Raw genomic sequence first — 21160 nt, 5'->3', positions numbered from 1 at the left:
TGGAGTACAGAAAGTGTAGGATGGAGCTTAAGAAAGCAATTAGGAGAGCAAAGAGGAGATATGAGAAAGCTCTGGCTGGTAAAAGTAGGGAAAATCCCAAGATATTCTATAAGTATATCAATGGGAAGAGGATAAACAGGGAAAGAGTAGGACCCATTAGGGACCAAGGGGGAAATTTGTGGGTGGAGCCAGAGGACATTGGTAGGGTGTTGAACGACTACTTCACATCTGTCTTCACCCAAGAGAAAGAGGATGTAGATATGGAATTCAGAGAGAGAGACTGTGAGGTTCTTGAGCAAATTGTCATAGGGAGTGACAAGGTGTTGGAGGTTTCGGAAGGCTTAAAAGTGGACAAATCTCCAGGTCCGGACGATTTGTGTCCCAGGATGCGGTGGGAGGTGGGGGTGGAGATTGCAGGGGCTCTGACCCTAATTTTTAATTCCTCTCTGGCCATGGGGGAGGTGCCAGAGGACTGGAGAACAGCTAATGTGGTCCCACTATTTAAGAAAGGTTGTAGAGATAAGCCAGGGAACTACAGACCAGTGAGTCTCACGTCAGTGGTAGGGAAACTATTGGAGAAAATTCTGAAGGAGAGAGGCAAAATTTGATTAGGAATAGTCAGCATGGCTTTGTCAGAGGGAGGTCATGCCTAACAAATTTGATTGAATTTTTTGAGCATGTGACCAGGTGTGTCGATGAGGGTAGTGCAGTTGATGTAGTTTACATGGATTTCAGCAAAGCCTTTGACAAGGTCCTACATGGGAGACTTATCAAGAAAGCAAATGCACATGGGATACAAGGTAACTTGATAAGGTGGATTTAAAACTGGCTTAGCTGTAGGAGACAGAGAGTGATGACAGACATACCACAGGGTTCTGTGCTGGGTCCCCTATTGTTTGTCATTTATATAAACGACATAGATGACTATGTGGGGGGTAGGATCAGTAAGTTTGCAGATGACACAAAGATTGGCCAAGTGGTTAACAGTGAGGTGGAGTGTCTTAGGTTACAGGAAGATATAGACGGGATGGTCAAATGGGCAGAAAAGTGGCAGATGGAATTTAACGCTGAAAAGTGTGAGGTGATACACTTTGGAAGGAGTAATGTGACACGGAAGTATTCAATGAATGGCCTGACACTGGGAAGTTCCAAGGAACAAAGGGACCTTGGCGTGTTTGTCCATAGATCTCTGAAGGCAGAAGGGCAGGTTGATAGGTTGGTGAAAAAGGCATATGGGAGACATGCGTTTATCAATCGAGGCATAGATTATAAAAGCAGGGTGGTCATGTTGGAGTTGTACAGAACTTTGGTAAGGCCACAGCTGGAGTACTGTGTGCAATTCTGGTCGCCACATTGTAGGAAGGATGTGATTGCATTGGAGGTGGTGCAGAGGCGATTCACCAGGATGTTGCCTGGAATGGGACATTTAAGCTATGAAGAGAGGTTGGATAGGCTTGGGTTGTTTTCACTGGAGCAGAGATGATTGAGGGGTGACCTGATCGAGGTGTACAAGATTATGAGGGGCATGGACAGGGTGGATAGGGAGAAGCTGCTCCCCTTAGTTGAAGGGTAAGTTACAAGGGGTCACAAGTTTAAGGTGAGGGGCAGGAGGTTTAAGGGGGATTTGAGGAAGAACCTTTTTACCCAGAGGGTGGTGACTGTCTGGAATGCCCTGCCTGCGAGGGTGGTAGAGGCAGGTTGCCTCACATCCTTTAAAAAGTACCTGGATGAGCACTTGGCACGTCATAACATTCAAGGCTATGGGCCAAGTGCTGGCAAATGGGATTAGGTAGACAGGTCAGGTGTTTTAATGCATCGGTGCAGACTCGATGGGCCGAAGGGCCTCTTCTGCACTGTATTATTCTGTGATTCTGTGAGCAAGGGAAATGGTTATTTGGCCCAGCAGGCATCACCTCTTCTACAGATCATGTGCAATCTACCCAATGATGAACTCTCGCCTGTACACTTAATCTCCTGGGGCAACATCCTCTCCGAACAGTGTCAGGCAACATTACACAGATTTATCGGTCGATGGGCTACATTGCCAAAACAGTGGAGTTCAAATCTGCTGAGGTCATGCTGCAAGGTTCACAGTTCCTTGCAGTACTGTGCACAGGTCTGCTGTCTTTGATATAAAGGGGCATCAAGGACCTTGTGGTTGTGCAAGTAAAGCAACTGGCCTGATCCCCAGTGTCAAATGGAAGAGTTTAAGGAATGCCTTGATATGTTAGGGCACTTGAGCCTTGAGCAGAGACACTCAGGAGGGATATTATGATATATCTGATGTCTAATAGGAAGCAAAACTGAAACAATACCTTCAGACAACAAGCAACAAGGGCATGGGTATGGCTGTGAAGGGTAAATTTAGACCAAACTTCAGGAAGTATTACTTTACATGAAGTTTGATCAACAGCTGGTAGGGGGCAGAAGTCACCTTAAGAAAGAGATAGATCCTGTCATGTAGGATGTAAGGATGAGATCAAACAGGCTAAAGGGCCTTCATCACTTGAACTTGTTTTGTGAATTATCTGTGTATATCTAATCCATAAAACCAACAATCCCATTCTGACCCAGATAGCTTTACACTCCTTTGCAAAGGTATTGATTATCTCAGCAACAACTTCTATTTCTGGAGTCTGGTCCATTTTTCCATTACTCTGTGTTAGTTAAGTGATCTTTTCTCTTAGATTACCGTCTGCCCCCAGTAAACATATGCATAAACTAAACTTTATAGATTTTAACTTTCGATTGTAGTGTAAAATTTGTGGTAGCTGATTGGCTGCCCGTTGTACAACTTGTCCAACAATCCTTTGCATTGAAGTCAAAAGACATATGCGGTGTGTAATGGGCATGTGATTCACTACTGCCTGTTTTCCACAACCAACAACAACAACTTATATTTATGTAGCACATTTAACATAATAAAACATTCCAAGTTGCTTCACAGGAGCATTATAAAACAAAGTATGACACCAAGCCACAAAAGGAGATTAGGTCAGATGACCAAAGGTTTGATCAAAAAGGTAGGTTTTAAGGAGTGTCTTAAAGGAGGAAAGCAAGGTGGAGAGATGGAGAGGTGTAGGGAGGTATTCCGGAGCTTAGGGCCTAGGGAATTGAAGGCACGGTGGAGCGATTAAAATTGGACACACTCAATGCAGTATAAGGGTCTGAAAGGTTTAATTGTTGAGACAGTAAGTGTAACCCCTCCCACTGCAGTGATGACATGGTAATAGTCACATGGAAGGAGCTGGAAGCACCATTAGAAGTGCTAACTAGCGATCCTCATGGAGAGTGTAAATATAATATAATGTAAATAAAGAGTTGTTGTTTAGCCAGCCAGAGACTCTGAGACCTTTGTGAAGAACCCATAACTACGCTACCAATAACATACAATATCATGCCCATGATATACAACACTCAAGAGGCCTGAATTCGAGGAGTGCAGATATCTTGGAGGGTTGTAGGGCTGGAGGAGATTACAGAGATAGGGAGGGGCAAAGCCATGGAGGGATTTGAAAACAAGGATGTGAATTTTAAAATCAAGATGTTACTTGACCAGGAGTCAATGGTCAGCAAGCACAGGGTTGATAGAGGAACGGGACTTGGTGCAAGTTAACACATGGTCAGCAGAGTTTTGTATGTTTACAGAAATAGAATGTGGGAGACCAGCCAGGAGTGCATAGGAATAGTCACGTCTAGAGGTAATGAAGGGCATGAATGAGGGTGTCAGCAGCAGATGAGTTGAGACAAAGGCAAAGTCGATGTTACAGAGTTGGAAATCAATGGTCTTAGTGATGGCATGAAGGTTGGAAGCTCTTCTTGGGGTCAAATGATACACCAAGGTTGTGAACAGACTGCCTTAATCTCCCTGTTGCCAGGGAGGGATGGAGTCGGCAGCTAGAGAACGGAGTTTGGAGCAGGAACCAAAAACAATGGCTTCAATCTTCCCAATATGTAACTGGAGGAATTTTTTGCTCATCCAATACTGGATGTCCCATAAACAATCCAATAATTTAGCAACAATGGATGAGTTGAGAGAAGTGGTGGTGAGGTGGAGCTGACTGTCATCAGCACACATGTAAAAATTAACACTGTGCTTTCAGATGATGTTGCTGAGGAGCAGCATGTAGATGAGAAATAGGAGGCGGCCAAGGATAGATTCTTGGGTGACACCAGAGGTAATGGTGCAGGAGCAGAAAGAGAAGGCATTGCAAGTTATTGTCTGGCTGCGATTAGGCAGATAAAAATGGAACCAAGTGAGAGCAATCCCACCCAGCTGGACGCCAGTGGGGAGGTTTTGGAGGAGGATGGTGGAAGGTGTGGTCAACTCTGTCAAAGGTGAAAGGTTAATATCAGTCCTTAGGCTGAGATGTACAATGACGACGCTTAATGAAAAAGCAAAAGAAACAGCAACTGCAGCACATCCCACAGTGACAGAAAGAAATTGTTTTTCTTACCCTATTACTCTCATATTTGTGTCGGCCATTGTTGCCTTTAGTAGCTTTCTCTGCCAGTTTCTTCTGCATCTGCGGACCTCTTCCAAAGAAGATGTAGTTGACAAAAGCATACTCAAGTAACGCCAAGAAAACGAACACAAAGCAGCCCATCAAGTATAGGTCGATGGCTTTAACATAGGGGATCTTTGGAAGGGTCTCTCTCAGATGGGTGTTGATAGTTGTCATTGTCAGTACAGTGGTGATTCCTAAAAAGAATTACAAATAGGATTGAATAACCTACGTATCAAAATGCTGTGCTGAGATTTACAATAAAATAAGTCCCTTTGGGACAGGAGCAACAGAATTAGGAAAAGGAAAAATTGGATATAAGATGTAATACAACTGCCATAAAAAAAGTCCTTCTCATTTTCTCCCCTCCTATGTTGAAAGCTTTGACTTAGGCTGGGATACAGTTCCTTGGCCACTGGTTGCCCTGCCATCCCACCCGCTATTCTAGCTTGACCAGTGAGTGGCAACAGACTTTGAGGAGGGCATCACAGACAAGCTTGATTCTGTCTACACATGCACTTCCTAGCAGCAATTATGGAAAAGCAATCAAGGACAGAAACTCTGATATCTTGACCACTCTCCAACCTGTCTCACTCTCGGAGACCAATGATGATGCATCTATCATTGCTCTATCTGAGGTTAGCAGACTCATCACTGACTGGGGACCAAATCTAGGGTTTTCTGGTCTCTTTGATTCATTTATGTACAAAGTGCTGCATTTACCCACTAAACTACCTTGGGAGGCAATTTCACTTTTTCTCAGGACATCTGACCTCGGGACCCCCCCTAATGGGTTTGGACTATCCAGTATTAGAGGCGTTGCCTGGAGATAAAAACAATCTAATCATTGAAACTATTACTTCCATAGTCTGTTCCTTGAATATTCGTCAACCCTCATGACAAATGCAGAGATTTCAAAGATTTGAATTGTAATGTGCTCGCCAAAGGTTAGCACGGCAGTAAGTTATAACTTTGGTGAAGCATAGAAGGGAAGACATTGCAAATATTGCAGACATTCACTCAATTCATCTTACATTGTTCAATACTGGAACATTATTTCTGTAGATGTTACAAGATATGCATAAATGCTGGTGATATATTATCAGATGAACATTTAGGCCTAGAAATTTGAGCTTTTGGGTATGAAAGGGCCTAATACATGCTAATGCTTGCTAATCTTTTGAGCTTTACTAATATGCCTGGGGAAAAAGGACATACTACCAGCTTGTAATGAGCTTGCACTTCCTGTCTGCCATCTTCAAGATCCAGGGGGCTATTTAGCACCTGAATTTCCAGGCCTGCATGTGTCATACTAGCTTCCTCTGTAGTATTGCAAGCTATCATCTTAATAGTAGACTCAAAATTATCAAGCTGATAGAGTTGGCTATGGCTTTTCATCAACAGATATCTGATGGCTCTATGAATTATAAATAATGGGAATATTGTTTACTTCCTATTAATTTTCTAGAAACTGATTACGTTTGAAATAAATTATTACTGCAATTCAAACTCTAGCAGCTAGGCTTCAGAGAAATTACACGGCTTGCCATATTTAACAACCATATTCAAGAACATATTTCAGCATTTCAAACTATTCCCTTTTGTCATTTATCTTATGTATGACAGAATCTTGCGTACATCAAGGGCAATTTCAACAATTTTTAGAACTCCTCCAAATGCATCACTTAAGGACAGTGTGACAAATTTAGAAATTCTCTTGGGTATACTGGTACTGGTCACTCTCTTAAGTGGCAGACATTCAGGGTCATGTTGCAGTGAAACATGTTGTGAATCCCATTTTTAATATGAAGGCACTTCACCCTTTTTGTGTGGCACTCACTCCTCCAACTTTCAAACTTTGCCAATAACACAAAACGTGGAAGTGTAGTAAACATGAAGGAAGATCTTGAAGTAATCTGACCCCACTCCCCCCCAACCCCCCACAATAGACTTCAAGAGGACATAGATAGGCTGGAGGAAATAGTGGACACATGACAGATGAAATTCAAAGTAGAAAAGTGTGAGGTGACAGATTTTGGTAGGAAGAATGAGGAGAGACAATACAAGCTAAATGGTACAATTTTAAAGCGGGTGCAAGAACAGAGAGACCTGGCCATATTTGGGCACAAATCTGTGAAGGTGGCAGGACAAGTTAACAAATTAGTTAATAAAGTATATGGGATCCTGGGCTTTATAAATAGAGGCATAAGGCTGGATTTTAGACCCCCCCACCCTGACATCAGGGGTCGTGGCAGGGGGGTGAGGGGCCAGGAAATGCCTCCGGCAGAGGCACACGATGGGCCTCGACACCGGGAAGGCCCGGCCCGATATTGCCAGCGGCGGCAAGGCCTCGTGGGGCCCCACCCCCACTACTTGATGATGGGAGCCAAAACTGCATATTGAAAAAAATGTAAATGAATGAATAAATGACATACCCATTCCCACCATCCGTTCCGGGGCAATATTAGTGCCAGTGGCCTGCACTCCTGCGCTTCGGATCTCCGTCTGGAGAGCCGAGGCGTGACACTGGTGGGGAGGGGGGAGCAGGTAAGTTTTCTGGGGGGCGGGGGGGGGGCAGGGGGGTAGTGGGGTCAGATTACTTTCATTGGTCTAGGGGATGGTGGGAAGGGGTAAGGTTTAAAGTTGATGAACTTTAGGGGGGGAAGGTCGGCAGCACAAGCTAAGTGATTTGGCGGGGGAGAGGGCAGATAATTACTTCGATGCTTATCGCAGGGAGGTGGGAGAGGGTCATGATCACTTCACGGATGTACGTAAAATTAGTATTCCTTTAAAAATTTAGATTGCAATGTAGGGTTTGAAGCCCTTTAAAAATGGCATTGCACCTGCGCAGTGGCACCTGACGCCATTGCTGGGGTCAGACTGCCCAACCCTTCCATGTTATTCCGGGGAGGCACTCCACCCCGTTTAATATCGTGGCGGCTCCGCCACATGAGGTCCGCGTGGGCGTTCAGCCATTGTACACGTGGCAGTGGAAATGTAAAATCCAGCCCATAGAATGCAAAAGCCAGGATATTATGCTAAACCTATAAACAACAGTAGTTCGCCCCCAGGTGGAGTAATGTGCCCAATTCTGGGCAGCATACATTAAGAAGGATGTGAAGGCTTTGGAGAGGCAACATTTTTTTTTAGAGATACAGCACTGAAACAGGCCCTTTGGCCCACCGAGTCTGTGCCGACCATCAACCACCCATTTATACTAATCCTACACTAATCCCATATTCCTACCACATCCCCACCTATCCCTATATTCCTCTACCACCTACCTATACTATAATTTCTAATGGCCAATTTACCTATCAACCTGCAAGTCTTTTAGTGGTGGGAGGAAACCGGAGCACCCGACGAAAACCCACGCAGACACAGGGAGAACTTGCAAACTCCATACAGGCAGTACCCAGAATTGAACCCGGGTCACTGGAGCTGTAAGGCTGCAGTGCTAACCACTGCACCACTGTGCCGCCCATAACTACATAATTTACTAGAATGGTTCCAGGGATGAGGGATTATATATAGACTGGAAAAGCTGGGTTTATTCTCCTTACAGCAGAGAAGGCTAAGAGGAGATTTAGCAGAGGTATTTAAAACCATGAAGGTTTTAGGTGGCGTAAACAAAGAGCAACCGTTTCCAATTTCTGAAGGGTCGATAACCAGAAGGCACAGATTTAAGGTGATTAGCAAAAGAGCCGGAGGGCGACATGAGGAAAAAAATTTTTACGCAGCGAGTGGTTAGGATTTGGAAAGCACTGCTGGTCAGGTGGTGGATAGAGAATCAAAGGTAGCCTTCAAAAGGAAATTGGATAAATGCCTGAAGGGGAAACATTTGCAGGGATATGGGGAAAGAGCAGGGGAGTGGGACCAACTGGATTGCTCTTTAAAAGTGTTGGTACAGACCCGATGAGCTGAATGGCCTCCTTCTGTGCTGTACTATTCTATGATTTTATGATTCTATGTTGACAGAGTGCTGTATAACCTAGCGAAGTATCAGCACCTGAGTGGGAGAATGTGGGTTTGTGCCTGTGATTCCACATCTGCTGCTATCACTGGGCTGTTCTGGGGAGAAGCAGGTTGGAGTACTACAGGTTGTGATGGAAAATGGAATGGAGTATCACTCCAGGTAGCTCTTGACTGCCTCTCTAATGCCAGTTATCAAGTGATTTTGCAAATGCCTTAGGGTAGAAATGATTCACAATTCAGAGAGATCTTCAAAGCTGCAACGAGAGTTGTGCAGAAGGATAGGTAATTTGCTTAAGAAAGAAACATAGATGAAAAAACTTGCCCCTTTTCTCAACCTCAGGACATTGATGTAGTTTGAGGGATAAATGTTGGCCTGGTCACCGGGAGAATTTCTCTGTTCTACTTCGAAATAGTGCCATGGGATCTTTTATGCCCACCTGAGGGGGCAGATGGGGCTACAATTTAACTCCTCATCCAAAAGATGGCACCTCCAACAATGCAGCACTCCCACAGCACTGGAGTGTCAGCCTAGATTATGTGCTTACTGCCTGGAAATTTGATGATACTGTGCAAGTTTTACCTGGTGTACAACGGGCACTAAATTGTCCAATATGGTGGGCAGCTTGCACACGGCGTGCACATATCGAGCCAGAAGTGTGTCCAGGGCCAGCATCTGAAACAGGATTTAGGCCCTGTGCATGTGGAAATAGGAGACATAACCCCTGTTTGAGGCTTCCTTTGTAAAAGTGTGCTGCCCAGTGCCAGTCTGGCTGTGTTCAGGAAAATCAAGGCGACAATGCAGCTTAACCAGTGGTCCTTAAAGAGTGCAGAGGAGGGAGGCACAGGTGGAGCGATGGGAGCTGGGTTCCAATACAGTTGAATACACAACACATTTAAGTCCCCTATAATATAAATGTAGAGGAATGGAAAAGGCAATGATGAGCCATCTAGCTCATCCCAAATTCCAAAAGCCACTCCAACATATTCTTTTGATCAAAAAAACTATGCAGTTCCCTCTTGAAGTTGCTGACATCATCTGCTTCTGGAACCTCCCTGTGGTGCTTATTTCACATATCTTCACCTTCTATGTGAAATAATATATTTAAATTGTCCATTCACATTTCTCAAACCATTCTTCTGCACAGCTTCAGAAATTTAGTTCTATTTAACCTGGTTTTCTGAGTTCGAGAGCATGGCCCAACTACAGTTTGTGGTTACTGATTAGGATTCAGTTTACCTACACTCTTTAGAGCCTGCCTTGAGTATCCTTCTGCCCAGTGCCAGCATTCTGAGCTTTACTCCTTTGAAAACCTCCATATCAATTGAAATTTGACAGAACTACCCCTTAATAATAATTGCAAAAGAAATATACTGCAATCTATCAATATAAAAAACAGAAGGGTGGTGCAGAATTTAAACAGTCTGCACAGCGATCATTCCACATTTAAATGTTATCAGCTTAACAGGAGCGTGATAGGCCAATTCTCAGCCTCCTGTTATTTATTATGTTGTAAATCACGTGTTAAAATGTCATCAAATATATTTCATTTTGCCTGCCTGCGGTATTTATTAAAAACAAAATATATATATTTTTTCTGTTCCAGATAGCACTTACCCAAAGCAACTCTTGCAGCTGAAGCATCATAATTGATCCAGAATGACACCCAGGAAAGAATTGTAATCAGTATGGACGGCATGTATGTTTGAAGAATGAAGTAGCCAATATTTCTCTTTAACCTGAAGCTTAGTGACAGCCTTGGGTATGCACCTGGGAAAACAAATGTGGAAAGTGCCATTTAATATATGAAATATGACCAGAGACAGCGTGCACTCGCCGAGGTAGTCTCAAGGGACACAGTTGCAGGGAAGGTGTATGAAGTTCTCTTCTGGTACGTGAATAATAATCTGATCTTTTTTATATATAATATGCATTTAATTTCTCAATACAGCTGTAATTCCTAATCAGAAACTTGCCAGGATGAAAAATGATACACTTTTTTTTGGCTCTTCTCCCTGTTCAAATTTGAAAGTCTTAAAATATTTCCTGTTGAGGCTTTCGATCAATTAAAAATTATAAGAACGGAGATTGATAGGATAGAGTTTTGTTTAGCAAGGATATTAAGGGTTATAGAACCAAGTTTGGCAGATGGCATTAAAATAAAAATCAGCTGTGTTCTAATTGAATGGTGGCATAGGCTTGAGGGGCTACTCCTGTTCCTATGTTCCTAAATAACAGCCATAAACTAGGAGCAGAGCTTGCAAAGCGGCCAAATGTCCAATTAGATTTTGGGAAGCAACATAGGTAGGCTGAGAGATTTGGGAAGAGAATTTCCAAATGCAAAGCCATGATGGCTAAAGACTGATGGTGGAGCTGAGAGATGGGTCACTCAATATATCAGCGCCAGAATTGCAGGTGGTGAAAACCTGGATTTAGGTTTAAAGTAGATTGCAGGGTTGAAGATTGTGACATCAAAACCGAAACCAAGCTCATGGTCTACCATGCGGTCGTGATCCCTACCTTACAGTATGGCTGAAACATGGACAATGTATAGGAGGCATCTCAAAGCACTGGAGTCATATCATCAAAGCTGCCTGCAGAAGATCCTACATATCAAGTGTGAGGCCAGGTGCACCAACATCAGTGTCCTCTCACCAGTAGGCATCACAAGCATCAAGGCTACGATTATCCACCATCAGTCTGTTGGGTTGGTCATGTAGTTCTGATGTCTGATACCAGGCTCCCAAAGCAGGTCTTCTTCTCCCAGCTCAGGCAGGGAAGACACACCAGAGGAGGACAGAAGAAGCACTTCAAGGATGTGCTGAAAGCCAACATGAAGAAATGCAACATTGACATCAACTCCTGGGAGATCATCGCCCTGGACCGAACCAGATGGAGGCAGAATTTATGGGAAAGATCCCAGCATCTTGAGACCCAACGACGACAAAATGAAGAGGAAAAGCGAGAGCAGTGACAAGGACAAGTCATGACCCGAATTAATAATACACAACCAGATGTCCCTTTTGACAACAAATGCCCTATGTCTGTAAAGTCTTTAGATCCTGAATCGTCCTCATCAGCCATCTTTGGACTCACATAAGGCAACCATCCTCGCTTGCAAGGGATAGCCAATATAGACTGCAGGGGTAAGATACCAGAGGCTTTGCAACTGAGAAAGAAACTTTTGTAATGCATTACGTGAGAAGTTTTAGTGTGGAATAGGAGAATGCGAAGCCACAAATTTATAATAAAATTATTCAAGGTTAATTAGAATGCTTTGGCTGAGAAAAAATACAACAAAGGTACCCTATAGTTAATGACTTCTGGCAAATATGTTGTTTTCCAGTTCTGAGCTTGCCAGCCTGTGATTTTCCACCTATTGGCGTGAATTGCAATAAAACTGATGTAACGGCAAGCATAAAAATGGAAAGCCATGTGCATTTCTGTATCAGAGAAAAAACTTTCTGATCAAGTTGCCCATCAGCGCAATGAGTTTGAGGCAGATTGCTCTGCCTTTAGTTTTCACTGTGTATGATGCTGACGTAGGTGAACTACAATCAATGGACACTGGATCCCTGCACAGATACTTTCATTATAATCAATAAACCAACTTAAAATAAATAGCTGCTGTTAACACAATTATAACATCAATGTATGTTGAGATACAGAATTGATTTTTTTTTGCCTGAAATTAATTGAAGTGGTGCTTATATTGTGCAAGAAGACGGAAAGCAAGTGTTGCGGTGTGAGATGTCCAACATGGTGACCTATCGAGCCCGCAGACTCCTGTGGGTTTAATTCATTCTGTTCAGTAGTTAGAGTGCTTGGTGTTAGCTTCCTGCCTATGATATTCTATACAGTTAGCCCATTTGTTTTAAACGGATTCAAGACTGTGTTAAAATACTTGAGGCAAGAAGTTAATGCAAACCACTGAGCTAAAAATAGGTCATAGAATGAACTAAACCCTCAGGAGTACTGCAGTGTTGGCCATGTCTATTACAGGCCTGCAGAGTGAATGTTGAATGGCCTTTACAGTCACTTTTTTTATTAGTTCTGTGCTACTTGTCCATCAGCCACTCAAATGTTACATGTCAGATTGGGAAAGAAGAAAACAATTAATGAAACTACTTTACTGATAGCATTTGTGTTTTTTAAAAAAAAAAAATACAAAGCAAACCAACAAGTGCAGGTCAGGCAGTCTAGATTTCTGCTGTGATTTCTGTGGGTGGGAGAGGGTTGCTATGGTTCCTATGGTTGCTATGGTGAGAAGTTGCATCACTGTCATAAAGACAGTGAACATTAAACTGAGGGCTTTTTAACACTGTAATGCTGTTGCCAATGGCAGTCCTGACTTTAACTGTACTGCTGTAAGATAAATAAGATGCCTTTCATTTCATCTAGAAGAGGTGGGTTCCCAGGCACCTCTCAAGACAACCATGACAGTCTTGGCACTAGTCCCCATTTTTTTACGATTGCAAGTTTGTATGGAGCTTCTGTAGTCATTGCAGAAGTCCAGCCGCCAGCTACTAATGTTGTTTATTTGAAAGCAAACCTGTGTGCAGTTGTTTGTCTATTGCTGCTGCTACTGGTGTAGAACACTCTCTGCAACATAAATAGGCAGATTCCACAGCACTGTCAGCCCGGCTATTACAGAATCACTTTTACTTGAATAGAAAAGCAATATATGACGGGCCGGTTGTGGTGTGTTGGTGTACTACTGCACTGCAGGGCAAAGAGGTATCGAATAGGTTTGTACCTACAATTCCTGACATGGTGAGTTCTCAACCACAATTAGAGCCTTCTAAGGTGCTTCTCTGCACAAAAGAAGGAAAAATCAGTAAGCGAGTCATGGTCTGCTGCTCGCATCTGTCTCCTAAAAGCCAGACAGAGCAACTTCTAGTCTCCTTGGTCAGGATAGTACGGGCAGAACATTCCACTTCAAAGAAAAAGAAAATTGGGGGTGGGTGTGTGTAATGGGTGTCTGATCCCCTTCTCCGCCCCACACCGCCCCATCAAATGGTAAAGTTCCACTCATGGGAGTAGATTTTCATCCCATATGCGGTTCGGGGCTGACCCTGTTAGCATAGGCTTAGAGGGCATTAACCAAGCACTGGTTCCAAGCTACTTCACTATCGGGAAGCCTGGCTAGCTTCAAGGCTGGCAGACGGTAGGTTGACTTCGGGTGCTGCTGCCTGTTTCCCTTGAGCATAGGACCTCAAAATCAGCCCCATCGACATTTAGCTTTCCTTCCTGTTTTGTTGATGCAGCTTCCTAACATGTGGCATGCTAATAGTGATTAAGAAGACAGTTGGGTTGATTTATGATCATTTTCCATCTGCTGCATATTAATTATGGGAAAGAATATACAGGATTGGTACAAGTTCAGTGTCAGTGAGCAGCATAATTTCTTATCATCCATTAGGCTTTCAATTTTTACTTCTTGCTCCCCCTTAAAAGGTAGCTCCATGGATGATCCATACATCTATCACCCTGCATCCTCCATGGATACCATCGATGCTTCTCATTGGCTTACCATCCAGCAGGAACAGTTTGACCAGAACAGGAATGGATCCTTCTCACCATAGCTAGCCTTCCCCTTGACTGCTTTCTCTCATTTCCAGAGATGGTTCAACTGTGAATTGCACTTTGAGGAAAATCTGTTTAGCCTTCGTTTCCATTTATTATTGCACTTCTTGGATGCTTTCCCTCTGAGGAACAGTTGGCAAAGACAAGGATATGATGGAAGTGTACAGCAATCTCCATATTTATTCAATTTTTATTTTCTACTTTCCGTGTGCGCGCACCATGAAATACAGGGGCGGGAGTGGGGCAGTGCAGGAAGTCTAATGTAATTTATTTTGTGTAGACAAATTTTCCTTTGACTAATGTTGGTGTTGTATTGGTTTAGTTAATGGATTATGCATTCTGATTTCATTACTGAGAAACCTATCAATAGATCCAAGGACCAGCACTGCAGAGGAACAAAATAAGAGCAAAGACAAAATAGATCCAGAAGTGATGGTTAGGTGACATCAAGTTTGAGTTTTAAAAGCTTATAGGCTGTAAAAGGAAGGAAAGGCTGAAGGACTAAAGGGATCCATAGTTTCAAGGCACTGAAAAAGAATGAGTTTCAGTAGTGCAAAAGTCCCAAAACTGCAAAATGGTCCACTCAGAATAAGCATTCAGTCTAATGCCAGAACAGAATGGGGGGAAGTTTATCCTAGCGGCAGGGGGTCTTGATGATGGGGGAAACCAAAGCTGAAGTCTCTGCGTCACCTCTTTTTTGGAAGGCCCGCCTAATTTAGTGCCAATCAGACACTTAAGTGGATAGCAGGCCTTCAATAGGAAGTCCCAGCCTTGCAGAGCTGCTGGCCAATCAGAGGCCGGCAGCTGCCGCGCCACCGTGGAGGCAGTGGCTATGCTGTAGCTGCATCTACCGAAGGCCGAGGAGCGTTGCTGGAGCCAGGCCTCAGCTAGGACAGGGCGGGAGAGGTCTCGCGGGGTGGGGGTCACGGGGGCAGGGGGATTCAGCAGCAAGGACAGGGGTGTTGGCCCTTAGCGGGTCCCCCTTCCCAATGTTGGGTCCCTCGTTCAGGCACTGTGCCTCTGAACGAGGGTCCGCCCACCCCCGCACCACCCCCTCCCCCCGCAGCCGGGAAGCAGCCTGCGTGACAGGGCCGCCTGCCACTTGGGTAATTGCGGCTGCCGCGGGAAGAGGCCCTTAGTTGGGCATTAATTGTCCAGTTAAGGGCCTCAATTGGCGGCAGGGCAGGAAGGCCGTTCACAGGCCTTCCCGTCCCGGACTAAGTTTCAGCGAAGGTGGGATGGTGGCAGCAGCCCCTCCCTCCCCCACCATCCCACACGATTTTATGCTTTCCCTGCCTCCAAACCCACCGTGGGGGAGAGCATAAAATTCCACCCAATGTCTCAGCTGTATGCCAACTTTTATTCATTCGTTCAGTGGGGTCAGCGGCACTGGCAAGCCCAGCTTTTGTTGCCCAAACAGCCCTTGAGAAGGTGGTGATGAGCCCCCTTTTTGAACATCTGCAGTCCATAGTAGTGTTGGTACACCCACAGTGCTGTTAGGGATGGAGTTTGGGATTTTGACCCAGTGTACAGGACATATCTGGGCAATTTTCCATATTGTCGGGTAGATGCCAGTGTAGTAGCAGCTTGGCTAGGGGCGCAGTTAGTTCTGGAGCACAAATCTTTAGTACTACAGATGGCATATTGTCAGGGCCCATAGCCTTTGCTGTATCCAGTGCCTTCAGCCATTTCTTGATATCACATGCAGTGAATGGGATTGGCTGAAGACTGGCATCTGTGATGCTGGGGATCTCAGGAGGAGGCTGAGATAGATCATCCGTTCGGCACTTCTGGCTCATGGTGGTTGCAAATGCTTCAGCCTTATGTTTTGCACTGACATGCATAATGATCTTGAATCCATCAGAGCAAACCTGTTCAAACCCTTTCAAAATATCACGATGGACAAGCCAATCAAACTAATTAAACGCCAAAAATACTGAATTCCATTAAATCTGTCAGAAGCTGTTAGGATTATTTTCAGTTTATGTGCACTTACCTACGAGCTCTGGAAGGTGGGAGCTCCTGTTGACGAGCTCTGGAACGTGGGAGCTCCTGTCTGTGAGCTCTGTCATGTGGAAACTCCTGTCTACAAACTCTGTCATGTGGAAACTCCTGTCTATGAGCTCTGGAAGGTGGGAGTTCCTGTCCACTAAGTTTGGAAGGTGGAGCTCTTGCCAATGAGCTGTGGTAGAATTGTGGTACACTTTAAATGGGAAACGTTGCTCCTTGGGGGACTATTCCAGTCCAGTATTCAGTAATATCTTATAAGCTGAATAAAATGAATGGCACTGATTTTGCCTTGGACCTGATCAGAATTTCAGAACCATTGTCTTGCCTGTCAAAATTTATTTCACAAAATGCTCATGTTATTTGTTGCTTTCATGCTTTTACAGAAAATATATATTTAAGATCGAAGCCCCCAAAGTTGTTTTTGTCTTTATATGCTGATAATTTTCTCGCTTGCAAGGTGCAGCAGTGGGTGAATACGTTATCTTGTGGTCAAGCATGACAAGTTCTAGAATTTATCCTAAACAAACATTTACTTCAAATAAAGTTTGCAAACTCATGATTTACTTTGTTTTGAGGATCTTTTATAAAGAGAACCAGTTTGCACTGAAAAGCTTCCAGCTTTTTCCATCACAGCATAATTTCTTCGATAGTACCTTCCAAACCTGTGACCAGTACTGCCTGGAAGAATAAGGGCAGCATGCACACAGGAACAACACCACCTGCAAGTTCCCCACCAAGTCACACACCATCCTGACTTGGAATTATATCTACGTTCCTTCACTGTCGCTGGGTCAAAATCCTGGAACTCCCTTCCTAACAGCACTGTGGGTGTACCTACCTCGCATGGACTGCAGCAGTTCAAGAAGATGGCTCACCACCACCTTCTCAAGGGCAATTAGGGATGGGCAACAAATACTGGCATTGTCAGAGATGCCTAGATCCCAAAAATGAATAAAAAGAGTGTCAGTATGCCCTTATAATAGTTATTTGATAGGAAATAGAGGAATTGCAGCTTCATTTCAGAGCCAAATTTTTTTTTTATTCATTCACGGGATGTGGGCATCACTGGCCAGGCCAGCATTTATTGCCCATCCTTAATTGCCCTTGAGAAGATCGTGGTGAGCTCCCTTCTTGAACAGCTGCAGTCCACATCGGGTAGATACACCCACAGTGCTGTGAGGAAGGGAGTTCCAGGATTTTGACCCAGCGACAATGAAGGAACGGTGATATAGGTCCAAGTCATAATGGTGTGCAGCTTGAAGAGAAATGTACAGGTGGTGGTGTTCCCATGCATCTGCTGCTCTTGTCCTTCTAGGGCGTAGAAGTCGTGGGTACGGAAGGCGCTGTCAAAGGAGCCTTGGTGCATTGCTGCAGTGCATCTTGTAGATGGTACACACTGCTGCCGCTGTGTGTCAGTGGAGGGAATGAATGTTCATGGATGGGGTGCCAATCAAGTGGGCTGCTTTGTCCTGGATGGTGTCGAGCTTCTTGAGTGTTGTTGGAGCTGCACCCATCCAGGCAAGTGGTGAGTATTCCATCACACTCCTGACTTGTGCCTACCAGATGGTGGAAAGGCTTTGAGGAGTCAGGAGTTGGGTTACTCACTACAGGATTCCTGGCCTCTGACCTGCTCTTGTAGCCATGGTATTTATATGGCTAGTCCAGTTCAGTTTCTGATCAATGATAACCCCCAGGATGTTGATAGTGGGGAATTCAGCAATCGTAAGATGAGATGGTTAGATTCTCTCTCGTTTGAGATAGTCATTGCCTGGCACTTGTGTTGTGCGAATGTTACTTGCCACTTCTCAGCCCAAGCCTGGATAATGTCCAGGTCTTGCTGCATTTCTACACAGACTGCTTCAGTATCTGAGAAGTCACGAATTTTACTGAACATTGTGCAATCATCAGCGAACATCCCCACTTCAGACCTTATGATTGAAGGAAGGTCATTGATGAAGCAGCTGAAGATGGTTGGGCCCAGGACACTATCCTGAGGAATTCCTGCAGTGATGTCCTGCAGCTGAGATGATTGACCTCCAACAACCACAACCATCTTCCTTTGCGCGAGGTATGACTCCTACCAGCGGAGAGTTTTCCCCCTGATTCTCATTGAGTCTAGTTTTGCTAGGACTCCTAAAGAGAAGAGCTTGCCATGAATGATGTGGACAGCAGCCATAGAGTCATTTACAGCACAGAAGGTGGTCATTCGGCCCATCGCCTCTATGCTGGCCAATCAGAAGAATCTAAAGCATTTGCAGAAAAAAAATGAACAACCAAACCCAATCCAATGATTCAAGCTGCATGTCATGTTTTTGAAGGTATAACCTGAAACAAGGCATGCCACACTTATCAATACCCTGATTGGCTGCACGACCAGGATGCCTTCAAACATATCTCCATGTCCTGGAATGTCTACTTGGCACTTGCCATGAGAAATTACCTTTCAGGGACATCATCAGAAAGTCTCACGCAGAGCTGCACCATCCGCTACAAAGACATCTATAGATACCATAAGCCACAGGGCTAGCACATTGAGCTACATTATGTGTAGCCTGAAACATGACTCCATCCCTTTGCCGACAGGCTGAAATACTGATGGTGTAGTTGGGTGGCATTGCAGGTGACCGTCTTGCAACTACTTTTTTTGATTTGTTTCATGGATGTGGGCATCGCTGGCAAGGCCAGCATTTGTTGTCCGTCCTAATTGCCCTTGGAAAGGTGATGGTGAGCTGCTTCTTGAACCACTACCATCCATCTGGTGTGGGTACACCCACAGTGCTGTTAGTATGGGAGTTCCAGGATGTTGATCCAATGACAGTGAAGGAACAGCGATATAGTTCCAAGTTAGGGTGGTGTGTGGCTTGGAGGGGAACTTGCAGATGGTGGTGTTCCCATGTGTCTGCTGACCATGTCCTTCTAGGTGGAAGAGGTCGCAGGTTTGGAAGATGCTGTCGAAGGAGGTGTGGTGAGTTGCTGCAATGCATCTTGTAGATAGTACACATTGCTGCCACTTTGCATCAGTGGTGGAGGGAGTGAATGTTTAAGGTGGTGGATGGGGTGCCAATCTAGCGGGCTGCTTTGTCCTGAATGCTGTTGAGCTTCCTGAGTGTTGTTGGAGCCGTACTCATCCAGGGAAGTGGAGAGTATTCCATCACACTCCTGACTTGTACCTTGTAGATGGTGGACAGGCTTTGGAGAGTTAGAAGGTGGGTTACTCATCACAGAATTCCCAGATTCTGACCTGCTCTTGTAGCCGCAATATTTATATGGCTGCTCCAGTTCAGTTTCTGGTCAATGATAATCCCCAGGATATTGATAGTGGGGGATTCAGTGATGGTAATGCAGTTGAATGTCAAGGGAAGATGGTTAGATTCTCTCTTGTTGGAGATTGTCATTACCTGGCACTTGTGTGGCGCGAATGTCACTTGCCACATATCAGTACAAGCCTGAATGTTGTCCAGGTCTTGCTGCACATGGACACTGTTTCGGTATCTAAGGAGTTGTGAATGCTACTGAACATCACACAATCAGCAGTGAACATGCCCACTTATGACCTTAAAATTGACGGAAGGTCATTGATGAAGCAGCTGAAGTTGGTTGGGCCGAGGACACTACCCTGAGGAACTCCTCAGAAATGTCCTGGTGCTGAGATGATTGGCCTCCAACAACCACAACCGTCTTCCTTTGTGCCACGCATAAGTCCAACGAGTGGAGAGTTTTCCCCCAGATTCCCACTGACCTCAATTTGGCTAGGGCTCCTTGATGCCATCCTCCGTCAAATGCTGCATTGATATCAATGGCAGTCACTCTCACCTCACCTCTTGAGTTCAGCTCTTTTGTCCATGTTTGGACCAAGGCTGTAATGAGGTCAGGAGATAGGTGGCCCTGGTGGAACCCAAACTGAGCATCAGTGAGCAGGTTATTGCTGTTTAAGTGGCATTTGATAGCAATGACATCTTCTTTGCTGTTTGTAGTATATATAAATGATTTGGAGGAAAATGTAGCTGGTCTGATTAGTAAGTTTGTGGTTGACACAAAGGTTGGTGGAGTTGCGGATAATGATGAGGATTGTCAGAGGATACAGCAGGATATAGATCGGTTGGAGACATGGGCGGAGAAATGGCAGATGGAGTTTAATCCGGACAAATGTGAGGTAATGCATTTTGGAAGGTATAATGCAGGTGGGAGGTATACAGTAAATGGCAGAACCCTTAGGAGTATTGACAGGCAGAGAGATCTGGGCGTGCAGGTCCACAGGTCACTGAAAGTGGCAACGCAGGTGGATAAGGTAGTCAAGAAGGCATTCGGCATGCTTGCCTTCATCAGTCGGGGCATAGAGTATAAAAATTGGCAAGTCATGTTGCAGCTGTACAGAACCGTAGTTAGGCCACACTTAGAATATTGCGTGCAATTCTGGTCGCCACACTACCAGAAGGATGTGGAGGCTTTGGACAGGATACAGAGGAGGTTTACCAGGATGTTGCCTGGTCTGGAGGGCATTAGCTATGAGGAGAGGTTGGGAAAACTCAGATTGTTTTCACTGGAACGACGGAGGTGGAGGGGCGACATGATAGAGGTTTACAAAGTTATGAGCGGCATGGACAGAGTGGATAGTCAGAAGCTTTTTCCCAGGGTGGAAGAGTCAGTTACTAGGGGACATAGGTTTAAGGTGCGAGGGGCAAAGTTTAGAGGGGATGTGCAAGGCAAGTTTTTTTACACAGAGGGTGGTGAGTGCCTGGAACTTGCTGCTGGGGGAGGTGGTGGAAGCAGATACGATAGCGACGTTTAAGAGACATCTTGACAAATATATGAATAGGATGGGAATAGAGGGATATGGGCCCCGGAAGTGCAGAAGGTTTTAGTTTTGGCAGGCATCAAGATCGGCACAGGCTTGGAGGGCCGAATGGCCTGTTCCTGTGCTGTACTGTTCTTTGTTCTTTGTTCCACCGTAATGTAAATTCGAGATGCTGTTTTTGTTGCTGTAGTAATAAAACAAGGAATTGATTGGTGGACTGCTGCATTACTTACCTGCACATTCATGTCTACACCTTAGGCTTACTTTCCTTTCATTTGTGCCCATTGTTTC

General features: G+C 44.7%; 1 protein-coding gene across 6 annotated transcripts in view; it reads right to left on the bottom strand.

Moving 5' to 3' along the window:
- gabrb3 (gamma-aminobutyric acid type A receptor subunit beta3) overlaps positions 1–21160 on the bottom strand; it is a 568810-nt gene that overhangs the window by 27888 nt on the left and 519762 nt on the right. For all 6 annotated transcript variants that reach the window (XM_068033273.1, XM_068033277.1, XM_068033278.1 and 3 more), the window contains 2 exons: positions 10096–10248; positions 4458–4702 (listed from right to left, as the gene is read on the bottom strand). In XM_068033273.1, coding sequence (XP_067889374.1) covers positions 4458–4702; positions 10096–10248 — 398 coding nt within the window. The remainder of the gene's footprint in view (positions 1–4457; positions 4703–10095; positions 10249–21160) is intronic.

Source organism: Heterodontus francisci, chromosome 6, assembly GCF_036365525.1.
Source record: "Heterodontus francisci isolate sHetFra1 chromosome 6, sHetFra1.hap1, whole genome shotgun sequence".
Taxonomy (NCBI): domain Eukaryota; kingdom Metazoa; phylum Chordata; class Chondrichthyes; order Heterodontiformes; family Heterodontidae; genus Heterodontus; species Heterodontus francisci.
The sequence above is the reverse complement of the archived record's forward strand: the minus strand, read 5'-3'. Positions and strand labels throughout refer to the sequence as shown.